The sequence below is a fragment of the Malurus melanocephalus genome, unplaced genomic scaffold (genome assembly GCF_030028575.1).
Source record: "Malurus melanocephalus ecotype Western Australia unplaced genomic scaffold, MMel_1.1 scaffold_34, whole genome shotgun sequence".
In the NCBI taxonomy this organism is placed as follows: Eukaryota; Metazoa; Chordata; class Aves; order Passeriformes; family Maluridae; genus Malurus; species Malurus melanocephalus.
Window position 1 is genome coordinate 3,460,242 of NW_026623266.1, and position 19,297 is coordinate 3,479,538.

The window sequence follows — 19,297 nt, forward strand, 5'->3', positions numbered from 1 at the left end:
GTGCTTGACTAGTGCTAATGAAAGTCGCTCTCTGCCTTTCAAAATCACCAGCACCTTTCCACTGAATGAGCCCTATTTATGCAGTGCATCCCTTGGTGTGCTCTGTAAAGGCCTCCTTGAAATCTGCATTGAAATCTGAAGTAGAAACAACAGTTCTGGCATATACTGTTCACTGTGGCTTTAGCAGCAGACTGGAGGAAATCCTTAGTCAGCTGGTTTTTGATTTTTTGGGATTGACCTCTCAGTTGCAGTTTAACCAGATGATGGATGCTAATGCACCTTACTAGTCTCAGCATAAGCCAGCTTATACCCAGTAGGACTTGTGAGTAAACATCCACACACACTCTCATTTATCAGAAAAGCTTTGTGGAAAGCGATTGGAGAAGTAACCTTATAAAGAAAAATACCTGAGGCACTGGCTACAGATTTATAAAATAACATCCAGGTGGTGGTTTCTTTAGCATGGGTCATAGACAGTGCTGTGTCAGCATGGCCTGAGAGCAGAGCTGACATGCTCTGTATTCTGCTTCTGTGTCTGGGATGTCTGGATGGCCCTGAGCTGTGTGGACTGACCAGTTGGGAGTCTGTGCTCCATCATTAATGGCATCCTGCTCTTTCCTCTCTGCTTTTCTCCACAACAGCTTTGTGTATCCTTGGAGTACAGCATATATGTACACACCTTAATTCCTGAGTCCCCTGTTTCTCCAGGTAATCAGGAGCCAATTGAAGTCTTGACTGCTTTTACCTAGTATAATAAAGAGTCTTCTGTTAAGTGGTGGTTGAGCCCTTCAAAACAGAATCAACATATCTTGTGCAGAGAACCGTAATTTTTTGGCTTTTCAAGTACAGACAGCCAGTTCAGACAATTCAGAAAATAAGATTTGGGAATTCTTCTGGAATATGTAGGGGTGTTATTTGTAGGGAAAGAGAGGAACTTTCCCCCTCAACTTTGCCTTTGTTGTTGCTAAGTATCTTGTGAAGTCTCAACTTGCACTCTCTTTTACATTTTCCCTCATGCCCGAGTCTTTGACAGGCACCTTTCTCTATAACAGAAAATCTCCTAGCAGCCATCATTTTGCATTCCTCAGAGTGAGTTTATATTGCAACAGGCTTAATTTTGTGGTGTTCTTACTTGCAGAAATGGAGTTCCCATTTTATTTATTTTTAAATCATTGGGCAATCTCTCTTAAAAAAACCTACCAGAAAACGCTGCCAGTTGCTCTAAAGCCTAAGTTTCTTTCCTCACCTAAATTCAGTGTTCTCTCGTGTATCTGCCTATCAGGGATTTCGTCTRTTTGTTGTCATCTGCAAGTTCTTTGCTCAGTGCAAAACACCCAGTTGAGAGCCTTGGGGGCTCTTGGCCAGGGTTAGCATCTGAACTTTGTCCTCGCATAAGGAGCTGGATTGTTTAAAATTTATTTTTAAAATTGCTATTCAACATTTGGACTAAGTACCTCTCACTTGAGCAAGTTAGTGTGCTGGAAATGCTCAGCTTCTTCAGGGACATCTTGAAGTATTTGCTTATACACGATTAAAGAGCCTTGCTACAAAGATGAGCATGTTTGCCATTCACTGATGAGGCTTGAGGTCTTACTCCCAGCCAAAGCTCCAAAAGCAATATAGCTTTCCTTATGAACTAAAAGGAAAAAAGAATATTTAATAACCAAGTAACATGTATTTGGGAACAAAGGGCCTGAAATCTTAGAGCAGCGGCCTTTTTCCCCCACTGTAATTGCACAGAGTAGTGCTCAGTTATTCCTAAATTAGTAGCACAGTTCTTGTGAAGTCTCATGTGTCTTAATCATGCAATCTAAATTTCTGTTCTGTGCCAAAATGTGTTTTAATGCTACAAAGGAGCTTCAACTCTCACAGTACTGGTTTCACAATACTTTCTGTGGAAAGTCCAGTGTGCTCAGTGCAGTACTTGATGCCGCATGGCTGGGTGATAGGATTTCTGCTTTAGTGTACAGGGTGCATGTCTGGGTATCTAAGGAGGGACCTCTGGGTAGCCTTTTTCCAGAAGTCAAGTTAAGAATTTGGGCCAGGTTGCCCCGAGGCACTTCTCCAAAACAGATAARAAAGAGAAGGATTTAGAAAAAGGTCAGGTAGACAGTGGAAGAGGTCCAGTTGTGGAAGTGTCTGAACTCACTAGAGATGTCAGCCCTCCAGTACCTCAATTGGAGATCCAAAGTCTCCACTTTCATTTGTCCTCTGAGAATGCCTCTTATCACTGTCTACCTCTCTATTCAATGCTGTGTCATGTAGTTGTATTTGTAGGCCATTATCTTCTATTTTTCATTCCACTGTCTCAACAGTGCAGTAGATATAAAGGATCCCACTTCACTCATGACACTAATGGAGTCTCAGAGAGGCCATATGATACAGTCAGTATTGAATTTCATCAAAAGCACATACAAAGCTGTGCTAAAAAAGACATTATTTAGGTGTAAAGTTAGGAAATGCCAGAAGGAAGTTTTCCTGAGGGCATTTCCAGGAGTTTATGTGTAGTGTTACTATTCCTTAACAAGATCACATCCTAGCTAGCACTGCTGTCTTTGASATGGAGACTACAATTTAACACTCAGTATTTGAGCTCTGTCCTGAGGGCAGAAGTATTGTCTTCCACCAGTTTTGTACTTCATAAAAATTAATTTGCTGTCATTACAACCAACCATGGAGCATTATTACCTCCATGTTACAGAGGAGCTCAGGCATGAAATGAAATCAGTAGCACCGATTTTGGGTGTCCTCTTTAGAGAGCTTGGATCTAAAACATGTATGTGATTTGATTTCCAGACTAGTTTGCGCTCAGCATTCGGTCTTCAGTGTGAAGGCTGAGGCACTTGGGCAAGTCTGACTGCAGTGTTGAGGCAGCAAATGTTGGTAATCACATGGGAAAGGTTTGCTGTAAAGTGTCTTGCTCAACCCTCTTTAGGGACATTGGGGTATCTGCAGTACTGTAGGTTCCCAGTCTGAAGTGGCCTCCAGCTACCATAGCTGAGCCTTGTTCTCTTCCCTGACTTCTGTCACCGTTCAGCTTCAATGGCCAGTGAAGCTGTGGCCTGGCAGACAAGTTTCCTTCCTTGCACAGCAACCGCATCTCTCCAGAGAGGGGCCTGAGCTGTTGGTTGTGTCACTGAGAGAGGACTCCTATGAGCAAGATCAGGTGTGACTCCTCCCCTTTGTGTGTATGTGTGAGCAATCATGGTGGCAAAAAGTAGTGGTCCATGGGTGAGTGTTCCATATGTAAATAGCCTGTGATCTACACTGCATCCATATGTATGCCCCAGGTAAATACATAAATAAAAATCCTGCTGGCAGGTCACGTGCTTTTTCTTAGGTAACCTTTTTTATGCAATAAAGATGATGATTTGAACCTTTCTTGGAGTTTGCAGCACCTTCAGTTGCTGCTGCTGACTTTTACTGTCGTTTTATTGATGACTTCCTCTGTTTCAGCTCTGGTCATAATTTTATTTGGGAAGAGGATAAGTTGCAGTATCAAAGGATCAAGAGTAAAATTAATCAATACCCTTGGTCCTAATCAAAATGTAACTGTTAACCATTAAATAACAGAGCCACACTGGGGAAGGCCAAGATTGATACTGTTGAAGTTTCAAAAGTGAAAATCAGAAGAGAAAGGCTAAAAGGGTTGAGAGAAGAGAGAAAGCTTTGACCTCTGTTTTCCTTGCCTCCTCTCCTACCAGGACAATTTCCACATTGCCATTGTGAAGCAAACCATATTATTGGGCTTTTCGGACATCAGGAGTMCCACCTCTGAGATGAGCTACTTGCTGTGATTCCAGTGCTTTTTCCCCTGTTTAAGACTTCTGTCAAATATGTTTCAGAAWATGTTCAAACCAATCACTCCACCTTTATCTCAAACTCACATGTTCCCTTAAATCAGCAAGCCAAAGATTACATTTGTCCGCTCATTTTTCCTGTAGCCTACTTCTCAGTCCTTCATTATACTGTCTGCTTAAAGACATAAATTCTCAGTTTGAGRGATTTTTTTTCCTCCTTTTCTTTTTTTCCATCTACTGTTTGTGCCTAGTACACGTTTGGCATAAATAAGAGCAGTGAGGAGGCCAGTGTATGACCCACGTGTCTGTCTTTTTTGCCAGGATAAAACCTCAGTCTCAAACCTGGAAATATTTCTCAGATTGTTTTTCCCATACCACCCACATCTTTTTTCCACAAGAGGAAGCTGCTTATGTTGAATGCTGTGGGAACCTAATTGTTACTTTATCGCACAGTGGAGAAAAAAAGTGCTAATTAAACAACATGCTTTTCTGAAACCAGATGATACTTTCATTTTCTAGAAAGAGGAAGCTTAATGTAAAATCCCTTCGTCTCTGCCTGGTGAAACCAGATGAATTGCCAAGAAGTTTTCTAATTTCATTTGCATAAGCCTTTTTCTAGCTACTTTGAAGAAAGTTCAAAGCTAACTGTTTGGTTATTTGCCACTCAGCAGCAGGAATGCTGGCTTTTCATTTCCTCTTTGTTTGAGTACCAGGAGGGGTAAAACTGTTCATCTGCATATGATAATGCTGTTCTCTTATTTGCATCTTCCCTTTTTAAAAGGAGGACCCGGGTTGATACAGGAGTCGTGAGTCTGAGTTTGGCTCCAAAGGAGTCCAAATGGAATGCTTTACCAGCTTCACTGGGCTGTGGGATGCAAGAGGTTGTTTGCCATCACAGAGCAGTGTTTCAGCAGCTTGGGACAGGTGTGAAGAATGTTTGTCTAGACATAAGTTTACGTGCCTGAAATCCCACCTTGCCTATGTCAGTAGCACAGCTGCTTTGTTTCTGTGCCTCATGTTCCTCTTACCCTATGAGATCTGCTTCCTCGTAAGGCATAGACCTGCTGCTTCTTCTTGAGATCTGCTGACTGAACAACAGGTTCATCTTTTCGCAGTCACAGGCTTTGTGGTGTCTAGGGCCTGCTGCTCATCTGGATATCATTAGCGGAAAATTCACTTCCCTCAACTCTGCAATTAATGAAGCAGTTGCTACTCTCACCAAAAAAAACCAAAAGAACAACCAACAGAAAAAMCAGGAATGTACCAGAACTTTGAGATCCTTTTTGTTAGGAAAARCCTTGTCCCATCCCAAACTGAGCTGACATGCAGCCTAACCTAAGCTGCATTGCTCTGTTCTTCCAAAGGAGATGAGACTAGGAGGGTGTTTTTGAAGAAGAGTTGGGATGATCATCAGTTGGTACCACAGGTGTCAACTGCCTGCTTTGTACTGGTGTAAGACTGCAGGGAGCCATGGGAACTCTTAGTCTGCATAACAGCAAGTGTCTTAGATGGTCTGCTTTGCTTAACCAAAAGWGAATGTTACCTTTAAAACGGGTTGATGAAAATGCAGCAGCATCCTATGTGGGGCCTTTTAATGGCATTTTAATTTCTTAATGAGTGAAGCCTGTTTTACTGGATAAGTACATCCAAATTTGATGATAATGTCATTTAGTTAATCCACATTAGTTTRGGGAAGTGGAACCACGTTTTTAGTTTCTCAAACATCCCTGCATTGATGTGTCCTCTGCTTCAGCTCTCTACTCATCTCTGTACATGTTTTGCCCTTACTGCACAGAGTCTTCTCTAGCTGAGATCTGTTTGATGAGCTGTCTCTACACACTACACATTAATTCTCTTTCCTTTAGTTTTGCCTTTTCTAACAGCAAAGCGTAAATCCAGAATCGTTTGTTACGGGACAGATACCTCACTAAGAATTAATCTGAGACTAGACCCATAAATGGTTGTAATGTGTGTCTGTGGCTGGCCAGAGTTGCTGCTGGAATATTTTAGCTGTGATTTTTTTCACTGGAGATATCTAACTGAAGATACTGAAGTCATCAGCAGACACTGAAGCCCTAAACCCATAGCAAAAATAAAGGTATTAGTCCTCTTCAGCTACTAAGCAAGCCTGCTAATTAGGAGCATTAGTGAGCTGGTTCCCTCTTATCAGTCTGGCTATGCAGAAAGTCAGAAGCTCCTTTGGCAGTACCTTGTTTCGTTTATAGCTRGGACACCTAGGCGATGTTCATTTTTTTTCATGCATTCCCTTTTTCTCTTTTAGGTTATGGAAGATCTTTTCAAGACAGTGACGAGTACTGTACTCTCCAAATGTCCTCGTGATGTTGAGCTTTTTCATAAATACATAGCTCCTGCACAGAAGGTAATGCATGTGACAGGAAAGAACTGCAATCCTGTTTCGAGTTTTGGAGGTTCTTGGCTAAGGAAGGCTTAATTTTAACTGTGTTGTCCTGTGTTAAGAAACTGTGAAAAGCTAAATGTCAGCCTCAGCTTAAGTGATTGTTCAGGCCAACAGAGAAAGGACACACAAGTTGCTGTAGCTGGTAGCATGTGTGGTAGAATGGTAGTTGTCACYTCATCTGGCAGCCCCTGAATTACCAGCTTCAATAATTGGGTACCCTTTTAGCCCCAAATGCCAGGAGTAGATTTTTACCCATATCTAGATCAAAATGCTGTCCTACAAACTAAAACATAGAGGGAGGTTGCTTTCCTGACTTTGCCCCTGAACCCATAAGGGTAAGCTTTACATGTTTATTTTTCTCTTGTTTTGACCAAGGACAGGTTGGAACAAATACTGAAGCACAAATTTATGATGTAAGTACTATTTCAAAATGGTCTGGTAGAGGGCTTTTGGGGAAAGAGTTCCTATTTTGTATATATTCTTTTTCTTTCACAACTCAATGTCTTCTGGGTTAGCATGTCTCCCAAAGAGCATGAGTTGCAGTTCCCTTTTACCATTTGTCAGTTACAGCCTTTCACCCCAGCATGACACTGACATCTCAGCCTGCTGGCCTTTGGYTTTTGCTCACCTGGAAAGATCCTCAAGTGTATTCTACTTCCAGCATGTACCTGCAGAGTGGTTGCTCACAGTCTGGCTTACTTTTGGCTTTGATGCTCTGCTTTCATTCACACTTCCGCTCTAGTTGCTCTCTTTTTATGAAAGTATTTTATGATATTTGAAAATCCCACTTGGTTTTCTATTCCCAATTGCTTGTGYAACTTCTGTTCCCGGTTCTCTTTGCGCTAAAGAACTGAAGGGTTTGGGTTTCCTTCACAGGCCCCCAAGAGTACCACCTCCTCCCTACTCCTGCTTGTCTCTTCAAACAGTGGAGCTTTCCATTGATCCCACAGAACCCTGTAGGGCTGCTCGTCCCAGCACTGGKTTTCTCGTTAAGCAGCTATGGCCACACTTGGGCAACGGGATCATGATGGATCCCCCCCGTGCCTCTGCCTGAATGAGCACCACGGGAGACCTCAGTGAAGTTACCATCTCCCATTTCAGTCCTCTTTTTAGACCTGAGTGATGTTCCTGAAAAGGACAAAGTTGCACTCAGCCTCTCCCATGCTCCAAGGAAAAAGAGAAAGAGTCAGACAATCTCTTTCTCCCTCTCTGCTTCTCTCCATCAGCTGCTGGCAGATCTGGGGCATTCCTGGCTTACACACACTGGTTACATGTGTTGAACCTGTGCCAGTGATATACCTCATTTGGGCTGTGGCCTCACATAACCCAAACATGTGGAGCAATATATTCCCTCTTGAGGTATTTCCTCCAGAAGCCTTCCCTGTTTTAGTCAGATCTTGTAACTGGGTGTAAAGAGCTTGTGCTCCTTAGGGAATTTAGTTTTAATTGGACTTAGCCAGTGATACAAAGATGAAGTAATTGTGATCATGTTATTCTTTYGTCTCTCTGTCCACAACATTTTGCTTGGTGTGTGGAAAACTTGGCTGCCACATTATATTCCGTTGAGTCTTGATTTCCAGTTACCAAACCTGGAGCATTGTTCACTGCACTATTTCTGTTTGCTTTGCCATGATGCTGTTCTTTTGTGCTGAGAGAAATTGGTGGAGAATCTTCTCTCAAATCAGCCAGAGAAGTAGAGAAACATTGCTRCATGTAAATCTCACGGTTTCTGCGAAGTATAATGGAAACATTTGAGCTACAAGCCCTTTGCACCCTGGGCTGTTATTTTTGCCTAACACACCCTGAAGTAGAGCTATGTTGTTGTAGCTATGCTGATGAGGACATACTGTTTTCTTTTAAAAAAAAATCCACACATTTCTACGAAGCAATTCTCTGCAGAGCTCACTTCTGACTGAAATGCAACATTGCAATAATGCAGAAGTGTTGAGAGCTTAGCACTTCCTGCGCTTCATGTAGCTGAAGCACAGGAAAACATAGGATTCTTGCCATATAAAATGCTTTTTGGTTTCTGTCCAAAGGAGCATTGCTGGGAAGTCTGACATTACACACAAGTTGGCATGGTGGTGGGGAAATGCCTCCTTAATTTTCCAGCATGGCACTTAGCCAGAAAACTTTGTTATTCCTTTCTTAGTTATCTTAAAGACTTTTTTCTTCCTCTTGCAGAATTTCCTACAGTGAAGCAGTGGAAATTTTGAAGCAAGCTCCTCAAACTTTCGTTTTCAAGCCAGAGGTAGGTTGCTGCCAGCTGGTTTGTCCCTGTGCAGAGCCTGAACTTTGTAGAATCTTCTTTCTCTCTCTGATACCACAAGAATTGTTACTTTGCACAGGTTATCTGCCTCCTGAGGTGTTTGCTGGGTTGTAAATTAAGTGTAACTTTTTGCCCTTTGGGGTTGAAGTGGGAGCAATATACAAGGAGTGAGATCTGTAGCAGAAGAACATGGGAAGGAAGTGATGAGATTGCAGTTGAAGGACCAAGGCTTTAGCAAAGGCACTTCTCTTTCCTGTATGAGTAGTGATGAAAGTGTTGCAGATGCAGTAGCAATCATCTAAGATGAGTTGCTGTAATAGTACTCAAATAAAGGAAAGGTAAGAGGATAGCACTGAGAGTTTGACAAGGATTAGTAAGACAATACCATGTCAAAATAGCATGTAGTCTAGATGCAGGTAAAGGGAATCCCTTGTCTTTCCAAAGCATAGATGTTGACTGGGAGAAAGAATTAACATTCTAGTCTTTTTAATGCTATTAAGATCATGGTTTTCTAAAAATCGTATTTTGCCCAATTTCAAGCACACACCCACTCCAGTATGAGACAGCATTTATGGTGGTGCTCATTTCTTGTGTATATTGTTTAATCATTACCTCATTATGATACTTTGAGGAAAATAACCCTCTGCCTGAAGCCACCTTCATAGCCATTTGGGTAACTGTCTCATCTCTGTGCACAAATAGGTGTAGAACCTCAAATCTTGTATCTGTACTACCTGAATCTAAGACAGCAAACTTGGGATATTTTCATATGAAGACAGTTTGGGGGAGGTCTATTGCCCTCTTCCCCTTCCATTCCCCCAATATTCTTGGCACGTCCTATAAATGGACTAGGGGTCTCAAGTCAAAAGCACAGGATTTAGAACATCCCTGGAAAAAAGGAGAAGTGAAGGGCATTGCAAATGTCCAAGGTTTCTGATAAAGAATTGGTTAAGAGGATGCTAGGCTTTCTTAGGTGAGAATTAATGTAGCATGTAACAAGACAAGCAGGGAAGAGAGCATCAGCCTAGGAAAGCTGCTTACTATACACCAAAGGTAACACTGAAATAAGGTTGGTTTGCTGGGTTGAGTAAGCTGCCTTTGGATAGGTGACTTTCCCTTCAGATATGCAGTGTGATTTGGGGTTTGTGGTTGGGGTTTTTTTGCTTGTTTGTTTGGGGTTTTTTCCTAATTTGATACCAGGTGCTTGGGCTTGATGCAAGGGTGATCTGGCCCTGTTCTGTGTAGTTAAACCATATTATTTTCCATGCTTTGCTCTGCCTGAAAACTTGTGAAACTACTTCCCAGTGACCTGTATGAGAAGTTGCTTTGCTTGTTCATGTTATTCAAAGCAGCACATCTGTRCAGGGATTTTGCCGTGTCTCTTGCCAGGGGCAAGAGGCACCAAAGCAGATTCCCAGGTCCCTTTTTGCTGTCTTTACAGTGGGGCTGTGACCTCCAAACAGAACATGAGAAGTACCTGGTGAAGTACTGTGGTGAGGTTCCTGTGTTCGTGGTTAATTACCCGTACGACCTCAAACCTTTCTACATGCGGGACAACGAAGATGGACCTCAGCACACAGTGAGTCTGTGGGTCACACCTTCACTTTTTTGGCTAGAACCACGTCTTACTGATAGGCATAATGCTGGGCCTGCCCTCAAGACGTTCACAATAAGATGTAATCATCAGGTGATCCTGTCCAGTTGTTTTCCTGTTGTAGTAAAAATACCCAAAGCAGAAACAACAGGCAAAGGAAGATTTGGGAGYTAGAATAGTGTTAACTTGTCTTGACTGAATTAAGTGAAAAGTTTGCCATAGTTTATTTCTTTTCCTTGTAAACTTTTGTACTGTCAGGTGAATTGCCTGGATGGCTCCAAGCAGTCTGGGATTCTTTTGTCATCCAAATGTAGCATCCGTGTAATGTTCAAATAGCAGATGGGCAAAAGAAGTTCAGTTCTTTATCAAGTCTCATGCTTTGAAATGTGATTTCCGAACTGAGCTGAGACAACCTGAAGCATTGCTTCTGCTAAAAAGAGCAACTACCCCACTATGTACCACTGTGTCTTCAGTGGCTTTAATTCTAGCAGCGTTTCAGCTGTGGGATAAGAAAAATAACCCTGGAAGACAAGACAGAGAGCCCAAACCTACCAGCTTAAGTGGTAACGCTTGGATCCAGCACGAGTGCCATTGCTACCATATCCACTAGACCTGGCTCAAGGAATGGGAGTACCTAGGGCTAAACACAAGCTACAGCATCAGAGCAGGGAATCAGGGCTTCAGAAAACTTGCCTATGTGTCTTTGTTGTCTTGTGAGCTGCTGTTGGGTTCTTTATAACCCCTCAGATGTTGTCACCAGCGTAATTTGGTAAGATTCAGTTCAAACCACTTGCAGTAAATGTCCTCAGTCTGGGACATCACTGCTGATATTTAGGTTTTCTGTAGATTACTGATGTTTATCCTTGCAAAATTTCCTCTCAGCCTTCTGTCAACAAGAGACTTTTCAAGTATGTGCAAATCCTTACCTAAGTGTCCTGGACTCTGGAAGAATTACATTTGGATTTAACAAAAACTCCAGGTCAACTGTTCTTCTGCCAATCAGTGTGTGCCTTTGTGGCATAACTTCAATTAGTTTTCTTTCTTTGAAGGTTGCAGCTGTTGATCTCCTTGTACCAGGAGTAGGGGAGTTGTGTGGAGGCAGCTTGAGAGAGGAGCGACTGCCCTTCCTCGAATCACGCTTACAGAGGTATGGAAAATTCACAGATRCCAGGAGACTGGCCTGACCAAGAGCGTGTTTCAGCAGCTCTCAGTGGTTGGCAAAATGGAGGGGAGTGGAAGGGCAGCTAGTAGTATTTAATAGAAACTTATTTTTGTCTAACAGTATTTAAAAAAAGTCACAGGGTCTTCTGTGGGACACTTCATCCTTKATCCTTGTCTTCACAGTTTGGTGGCTGAAAGTGGATTGTGTGGAAGCTGTCATGTGTACAGAACTTAGATATATTTGTTATCATATTGTGTAACTGAGGAATTGCAGTTTTGGTCTGAAGCTTTGCTGGTTGTGATGCAGCTGGCCCCAATGGTTGGCCTGATTTCAGAGAACATGATTCTTTGCTAATAGTTTCATGGAGCTGCCCAAGACCTAAACTGTGTCTCATGTGGGCTCTTCTTTTCCTGCTGCCTTATTCTGCATCTTGTTACTTTTGGTAATTTTAGGCTAACTTCAATGTCAGAATATCAAAGCTGCTCTTTAATTAACAATAATTGACATTATACAKGGGGTAATTCTTCATAGACAGTTATTTTCTGGATCCTATCTGATTATTCAAAGATTTTGTAGAATCAGAGAATGGTTTGGGYTGGAARGTACATTAAGGACCATCTAGTTCCAACCTCAGTGCCATGGGCAGGGACAGCTTCCATGAGATCAGGTTGTGCAAAGTCCCACGTAGCACTTGAGCACTTCTGTTTGGGCGAGCACTTCTGCTTTGGGCAACTTGCACAAAGCAATGTTGGAGGAGGATTAATCCCAGAGTAACATCATTTGCTCACTGGGATTTAATTTGTTGCTTAAATCAGCCGCATACTTACACAGATATATCTAGTCAGTGGAGAAGAGCGCAATCCATTTCAGCGTAATGAATYCAAAAGGCACAGGGCAATTAAAATCACCAGAACATTAACTCTCAATTTTTAGTGTAGGATGATGATATTCCCTGTGCTTCCTGCTGCTCTTCCTGCGAGCTCTCTGAAACAGGCATGCTTCAACTGATGTAAAGTACAGTGTTGYCTGCTGCACTTTTTCAGTCAAAATTTTTTTGCCAGYATCTGAGCCCACAGTCCTCAGGAGRAGGAGGGTCCATGTGGAATTTGAAGCCAGACTTTCTTGTTTGTCAGGAAAACTGTGGAAAACATTTCAAGCTATAAATGGGGTGTGTCTTCAGTAAGCCACACATCCTTTCACATTTTTTCTTAATTTTGAGTCCTCAGGATCTGATTTTGTTGAGCCCAAATACTTTTTGTTTAGGCCTTCAAATTCTATTTCCTGCAGAACCAGCATAACCTTAGAGAGAAAAACCTTATTCATGCTTTGTACAGTAGCTCACTAGACTTTCCCTTTTCTTGTAGCATCCTCTTCCAGGCAAGTGCTGCTTGTGCARATCAACTCTGTTCCTTTACTTACAAGGGATTTTCTTTTTGTTTCACAGGTTAGGACTCACAGATGCCTATCAATGGTAAGATGCTAGCTYGCCGTGCAAGCTCTGTTTCCTCTTTTGAGACTATTTAAGCAACTGGTTGGGGGCTTTTTTGGTTTTTATAATTTTGATCCTGTTTTTGAGGGAACATTTCTGTGCCCTGTTGCCCTGCCATCCCTGCCAATCTAAATGAAATAGCCAGTTCATCTAAACAAAGTCTAATCCAATGCTACTTAGTTTATGCTTTCAATTTGTCCACTCATGGGACAGGTCATTCCTCTCAGGATTCCATGAGGTGCATTAATTTACAACCCATGATGATTTTTGATATTAAATCATTAGGCTGTGCTGGAAGTTGGCTAGATTTTTGCCACCATGCATGAGATAAACAGGTTACAGAACCACAAGCAACTTGTGACCTTTAACAGCTCTGTGGATAACTCCCTTTGCAATTGACAGGGCAATTGGGTCGAAAAATCTTCCCTAACAAAGCAGTTAAAGCAATTAAAACTGTCCTCCTAAGGAGACAGATCAACCTTTGAATTAACAGTTTAACCTATTAAAATAACAGAAGGTCCTTASTGTTCCTCTTGACAAGTGTTTCTTGGTATGTACTTCATCATAACTACTGAGAGAGTGCTAGTGAAGAGAATTTTAAATTTAGAAGAGTATATTCAAATATTCTGCAGTGTTTGGATTGATCATTAGGAAGGCTGCCTTGAAGAAAAGCAAAGTGTCGGTTCTTCACTCTCCTCTTCCCACAATATGAAATCACTGAGGAGCAGCCCAGTGTGTGGCAGATCTTTACATCATCCATGTGCAAACAGCGTGAATTTAATTTCTTCCTTTGTTGTTGTATTTGTGGGCCAGAATACACCACAGACCTTTATCTGAGAGACGGATTATCCTGAACAAGGGTGATAACTTGTGTGRTTAGATGCTGAGATACAGCCTGAGGAAGTCAGTGGCAGAGCTTTCCAGCACTACTAAGACAGCAGATCCCTACCTCATGGTTCCCTCAAAAGAAGATTAGGACATTGCCTGTCACTTGTTTGTGTTTTCATGTGATATGTAGCAATTGCATTCAGGAAACTCTTCTTGCTGTAATCTTGTTTTGGAGACTCTTTCCTCCTTTATTTCCTCTGTTCCATCACAGACAATGTAACTTCCTGGAGAAGATTAAATCTGTTGTTACCCCCTGCCCTAGCAGGGCCTAGTGTCCTAGGAAGGTGCAGCATAGCAGTAATTCTGGATGCTTCTGGACTGCAGTCCAAAATCTGCCAGAATACAGGTAGGTGGTTTGCCAGCATCCATTTTTTCAGTGGAGGTGGTAGGAGAGACTAAAATTAATCTYCTCCAATTTAGTGATTGAATTGAGTCTCCAAAGCTGGCTCCAAACTCCTAGAAGAACAGTTGAGTCATTCCTTTTTAAATATAGTATTTGCTGATTTTTGAATGTGATCCCTTTTGAAGTTCTTTACCCATTGCCATATCTCTGATTCTACCTATTTTCTTCTCCCCACTAAGCAAGAGAATATTCTGGGGTCTGACTGTTTCTAGGACAGTTTCAGGATTGCCTTGTTTGTGGGAGAATCGTAGGGCAGAGGCAGCTGATGATCTGAAATACTGCTCTGCTTCTTGCCATTCCTACCTTTTAGGAAGTTTTTCCAAAGATAAAGGGACATGGTCAAACTTTATGAATCTTCTTCAGTTCACTACATCTTTCCTGTTGATAGGGTTTCTTTCCCTATCAAATATGAGTTGGAGTGGTATTTAGCTTGATATTTTAGTTATTTGATCTTATTTTCACACTTTCTCTTTTGAACTGTAGATAGAAAATAGCTCAGAGCTGTAGCTGATGATCTTGGCTAAAGGTATGTGGAAATGAGGTGGGAAAGGCGAATGATGAGAGTACTCTGGGAATTCCCTTGATTTCTCTTCCACCAGGGAGTATTAACTATATTGCATTGTAAATAGGGGAATTGATCCTATTTGCAGCCTCCAGGTGCCATCTTAAAAGTAACAAAGCGGGTACTTTGTAATGAACAACATGTCCCCACCACCATCAGTGTGAGCAGCATTTCAGAGAGTCTTCCTACATGTAAGGTACCCTTTTCTTTATTCTGATTATCACCATGTGCATCAGTGGAGAAGATTGTCTCATACTGAACCTGTTACAGTCCAGGTACCTTTTTGATCTTCTGGTGTAACATTGGTGAAAGTCCACAGTAGCAGAGCAGGGGTTTTCTGCTGTCTTCAAGTGGATGCTACTGTGTTGTTTTGGCCCTGCTCCTGTACTAGATGAGGAAGATTGAGCTGTCTTGGACTATTAAATTTCCAATATTCTTTGAAGCTTGAATATCCGAGTGTTCTGTTGGGTCCTTGTGTGGCAGGGCAAAAAGGAAGAGTTTGACTTAGGGAGAAGAAGCACTGTAGTAGGTGAACTCCTGCAGCCCATGGGCAGTGATTACATTCATTTCATCCTTCAACCTTCTTCAGAGCCCAGTGAAAACAGGTAGCCTGTCATCGTCCTTGGCAGCCACCTGGTCCTATTACTCCTCTTTTGGGAAGAAACTGGAGCACTGTGCTGGGCCAGACAGAAGCAGGCAGAATGTCAGGGAGTTTTTTTCTTCTGACCCCTTCCCTCCCCAGTCGAATATTCAGTTTCGTGGACTATAATACCTTTATTCTTTCAGTCTTAATTTTTCAAGCTGGCCACAGAAGCTTTAGTACAGCAAGAGGATTTCATAAAAGATTGAGATTATATTTGTTTTGAAAAGAGACTGAAAGAACACATTCTGTTTATGAATGGTCACTAGGAGAGCACTGTTCTTCATAGTGCCTTGCTGTACAACACAKGGAGCTCATGATGATCATAAAAGAATATAGATCTTTAAAAATATGAATGGAAATGATCTTCTAACATAGCACATAATGAGCTCCTGGAATTCATTGCTGGGGGTTGTTGCTGCAGCACACACCTCAATAAGATTCAAATCTCTGAAGGCCTACCAGTCCTCAGGCCCAGAACAGGAACACCAGGGCTAGCTGGGTTGCAGAAACTTATTTCCCCTATGGAGTAATTCTGCACAGTCCACCAGTTGCCAATGGAGTGCTCAGCTCTCCTCTTAAGTATGAGCTACTAGCAAAAACAGCTAGAGTAGCTCATGACTCTTTGAGGTGAGAAACATCCAATGTGTATAGACTACTGAATGAAGGAAAACATCAGGGAGCATTTTCCAGCCTAAAGGGATTTTTTCTCTTCATCTGCAGGCAGTTACTTTTTCTTTCATCTGTGAAGAATGGAAAATTCCTCAATTCTTCTGCTTCTTCTAAGCACAGTCATCAGAAAGGATTCACAGTCTTGATCCTCAGCACATTTAATTCAATGGACTTTTTCCATTAACTTTGATGGGTTTCGTTTCACTCCTTTTGCCAAAATGGCTTCTCAAAGTGCTTTGAGATCTACAGATCAAAGTCCTGGATAAGCAAGGGTAGAATTTATTATTATTGTTCATCTGGAAGAAGCTGAGTTATTTCATCTTCTTACAATGACTTTATAAACTGTTGCCAGCAGAAGGAGAGAGAAGATGCTGCGCTTAGTCTCAARTGCCTTTGCACAGGCTGATGTGCTTATAGACACCATCAGAAATGTTTATGCTGTTACTTGTATGTCCAGTTACAGCTAAAGCAGTTACCTGCTGTTTTGCCATTTCTGCTCAGAACTCCTGAGCTGGGTCAGACTCATCTGCCACGGTCAGCACCCGTATCCCTCACATTTAGGAGGTCTTTCCTGTTTCCCAAGTCACCACCCTCAGCATCAGCTCTGTCCATCATCTTCCTTGCAAAGCTTTGTAAAGCTGTACAGCAGAACTCCCCAAGAGCAGTTCAGGGTATTTGCAGAGACACAAGTTCTTAATGCCATCTGTGTGAAGTGCATGGAGATGGAGACCACCCTGCTGTTGCACAGCCTACATGTTCATATCCTAAGCATAATCCTCCTCACAAGGTGTGGGGTGCACATGCACCAGGCCTTAGTGAGCCAAGCTATCCCAGCAGCACTGGAAGAAAAGCACATGGGTCCCAGTCATCACAAAACATRTCCCACTCCTGAGCCTGCTGTTCAACTTGCACTATAGGCACAACTTCATTTTGTGTGTCAGTGCTGCTAGGAAGAAGTAAGCTCTGCTTCTCTTTTTGCTATTTGGGCAGTGGAAGGGAGGGGAAAAACAYTGGGGAAGAAAAAATGTGAATATTGAACTGAGTGTAATAAATGGCTTCCCAAATTTTAACTCCTGTTGATGAGCTGTAAGGAAAAATAGTATTTCATGATATGAAAGGTGTACTGTCAAACTGAGTACCAGGGTAATCTTGCAACTGTAGAATTTGTGGGAGAGTACTTTTATTTTGCAAGTAAGGGTAATCATGGCAATTCTTTGTCTTCACTCTGTTAAAATACAGTCTTCAAGCCAAGAAAGTGCTGATGTCAAGGCAAGTACACTCAAATATATATAATATGTATTTTACCTATATATATACATATAGACATACACACRGATATGATATTTTCATGCAGTTCATTCTTAGTATATAATATTTAGGAAGCCATTTATTGCAATCARTCCAGTCTTAATTTCTTTCCCAGTGTTCTTCCCCTCTCCAATGCATAAGTAGTAAAACATATGCATTTATATTTAAGTGCACTTGATTTTTTTTTAAACTGAGATGATGAAATATTCATACACCAAGATTAGAAGCAAGTAATACATCTGGAGTCACTCAATCCCCTGCCAGTGCCTTCATATAAAGGAGAATAACTTTGTGCCCTCAGCAAGCTCAGAAGTGGCCCCATAAATCAATAGAACCACTGAGATGTTTTTCTACTTCTATTAAAATACAAACATTGGTGACAATTTATAGCTGCAAATACAGTATCACATCATCCACAGTCTCRCTGGGACGTGGGTAACTATAGAACCATCATAATCTTGTTGACACCCATATACTTGGAGTATCTGCTTCCAAACGTTTTCTGAGTTTTATGTGCACAACAGGTGCTGTTCTGCAAAATAAAATGTCTTGTTCCAGATCTCATTTTTAGAGAAGATATGTTCAAGTTTTTTTGCTGGCATACTACAGAAATAATGGATCAGTCTGTAAGAGTGATTGGGGAAAAAGTAGAAAAAGCCATCATAATTACTTTAAAAGGAAAAAAAAATGGAGGAGTGTTGAGCAGACAGACAGCAAGACCTATATAATCTTCTGAAGAAATTACTGGGAATGAAATTACTTAAGCTATTGAAAAGCCAACAGAAAAYGAAAGAACTTGCAGGGCAGATTTCCACACCAGCATGGCAACAGCTAAGCAGACAGCTTCATCTCCAGTGGTGGAAGTGGGTTCTGATTCTGTAGGAACCTGGGTTTGTGCCTCTGCTAGGAATATTTGAGGTACTAAACTACAGAGGTGTCTTCATTATGAGAAGAGCCATAATGTTAAAGCTGTTCCTCATACCCAAATAAATTCTTGCTCCTAAACAAAATACGCTGTGTGTAGTGTAGTGGCAGAGCATAGCTATGCTGATTTAAATGGGTTTAAACTTTTGAGTTTCTGCTAATTCAATTCTGCTTCTTCACACCCCTGACCAACACCAGCTGCCCTGGCAGAAATCACAGTGGTTAAGGTCAAAGGGAAGTAATTAAGATGGAGAGCAAAACCCTAGATGAAAAGCTTGCTCTAATGACATCAGCATAATTGTGCTGCAAATGTAACTGTCTGTTTGAATTACAGGTATCTGGACCTCCGAAAATTCGGATCAGTTCCTCATGGAGGCTTTGGAATGGGGTTTGAACGCTACCTGCAATACATCCTGGGAGTTGACAATATCAAAGATGTTATTCCTTTCCCCAGGTTTTCTCACTCCTGTCTCCTGTAGCTCAGCAGTTGACTCACATGGTGAAAACTGCTGGTGTAACTGTATATAACRTACCAGGATATGACTGAGTATGTTTTAATGGGAAATCAAGATAATTTTTCTATCAGTTAAAGTCTTGGTCMATTTAATACTGGGTTATTGAGAATAATATATGTTCTGGTGAAATTATGGAAGGACACTGGCAGTTAATTTTATAGCAGCTTGTGTCTTCAGTGCACTTCAGGAGTTTTAATAAATCCCGCTTAACTAATGGGTTACGATTCTCACGAGACTAGTACAAGCCATGGAAGTACTGAACAAGTGTTGTTGGAAGGTAGCAGGGGGTTTTATGTGAAATATTAATAAGGAAGTGTGACCTAAAATATTGTCATGGCTGTGATGCACTTGCTGTTACAAAATGGCTACTGTAAAACATGATTCTCCCCACTCCGAGTTAAAAGCAAATATCATTTACCTTGGAAACATCAGCTAACCCTAACAAGGAACAATGTCATGTTGGAACTGCTGGAGTCAGTCTGGTGAATGATGTTTCATTTTGTGAATCATTAATAAAGATGTACACTGGGTTGTTTTATAGCTCTATATTGTTTCTTCTTGTTATAAAACTGTAGCTCTCAGCATTAGAGAGTTTCCTTTAGTGTCTTTGGTAGGTTTCGTTTTCTTTATAACCAAATTAGTTGCACAACTT

General features: G+C 41.5%; 1 protein-coding gene across 3 annotated transcripts in view; it reads left to right on the forward strand.

Annotated features, from left to right (window-relative positions):
• The window catches only part of NARS2 (asparaginyl-tRNA synthetase 2, mitochondrial), a 47,673-nt gene extending 28,455 nt beyond the window's left edge, over nucleotides 1-19,218 (forward strand). Inside the window, exons 8-14 of one of the 3 annotated variants that reach the window (XM_057364073.1) lie at nucleotides 6,082-6,180; nucleotides 6,595-6,632; nucleotides 8,404-8,470; nucleotides 9,930-10,067; nucleotides 11,132-11,229; nucleotides 12,689-12,715; nucleotides 18,465-19,218. In XM_057364073.1, the coding sequence (XP_057220056.1) occupies nucleotides 6,082-6,180; nucleotides 6,595-6,632; nucleotides 8,404-8,470; nucleotides 9,930-10,067; nucleotides 11,132-11,229; nucleotides 12,689-12,715; nucleotides 18,465-18,609 (612 nt within the window). In that variant the 3' untranslated portion in view covers nucleotides 18,610-19,218. The other 2 variants (XM_057364071.1, XM_057364074.1) reach the window with 2 other exon arrangements.
• Nucleotides 19,219-19,297: the final 79 nt, after the last annotated feature.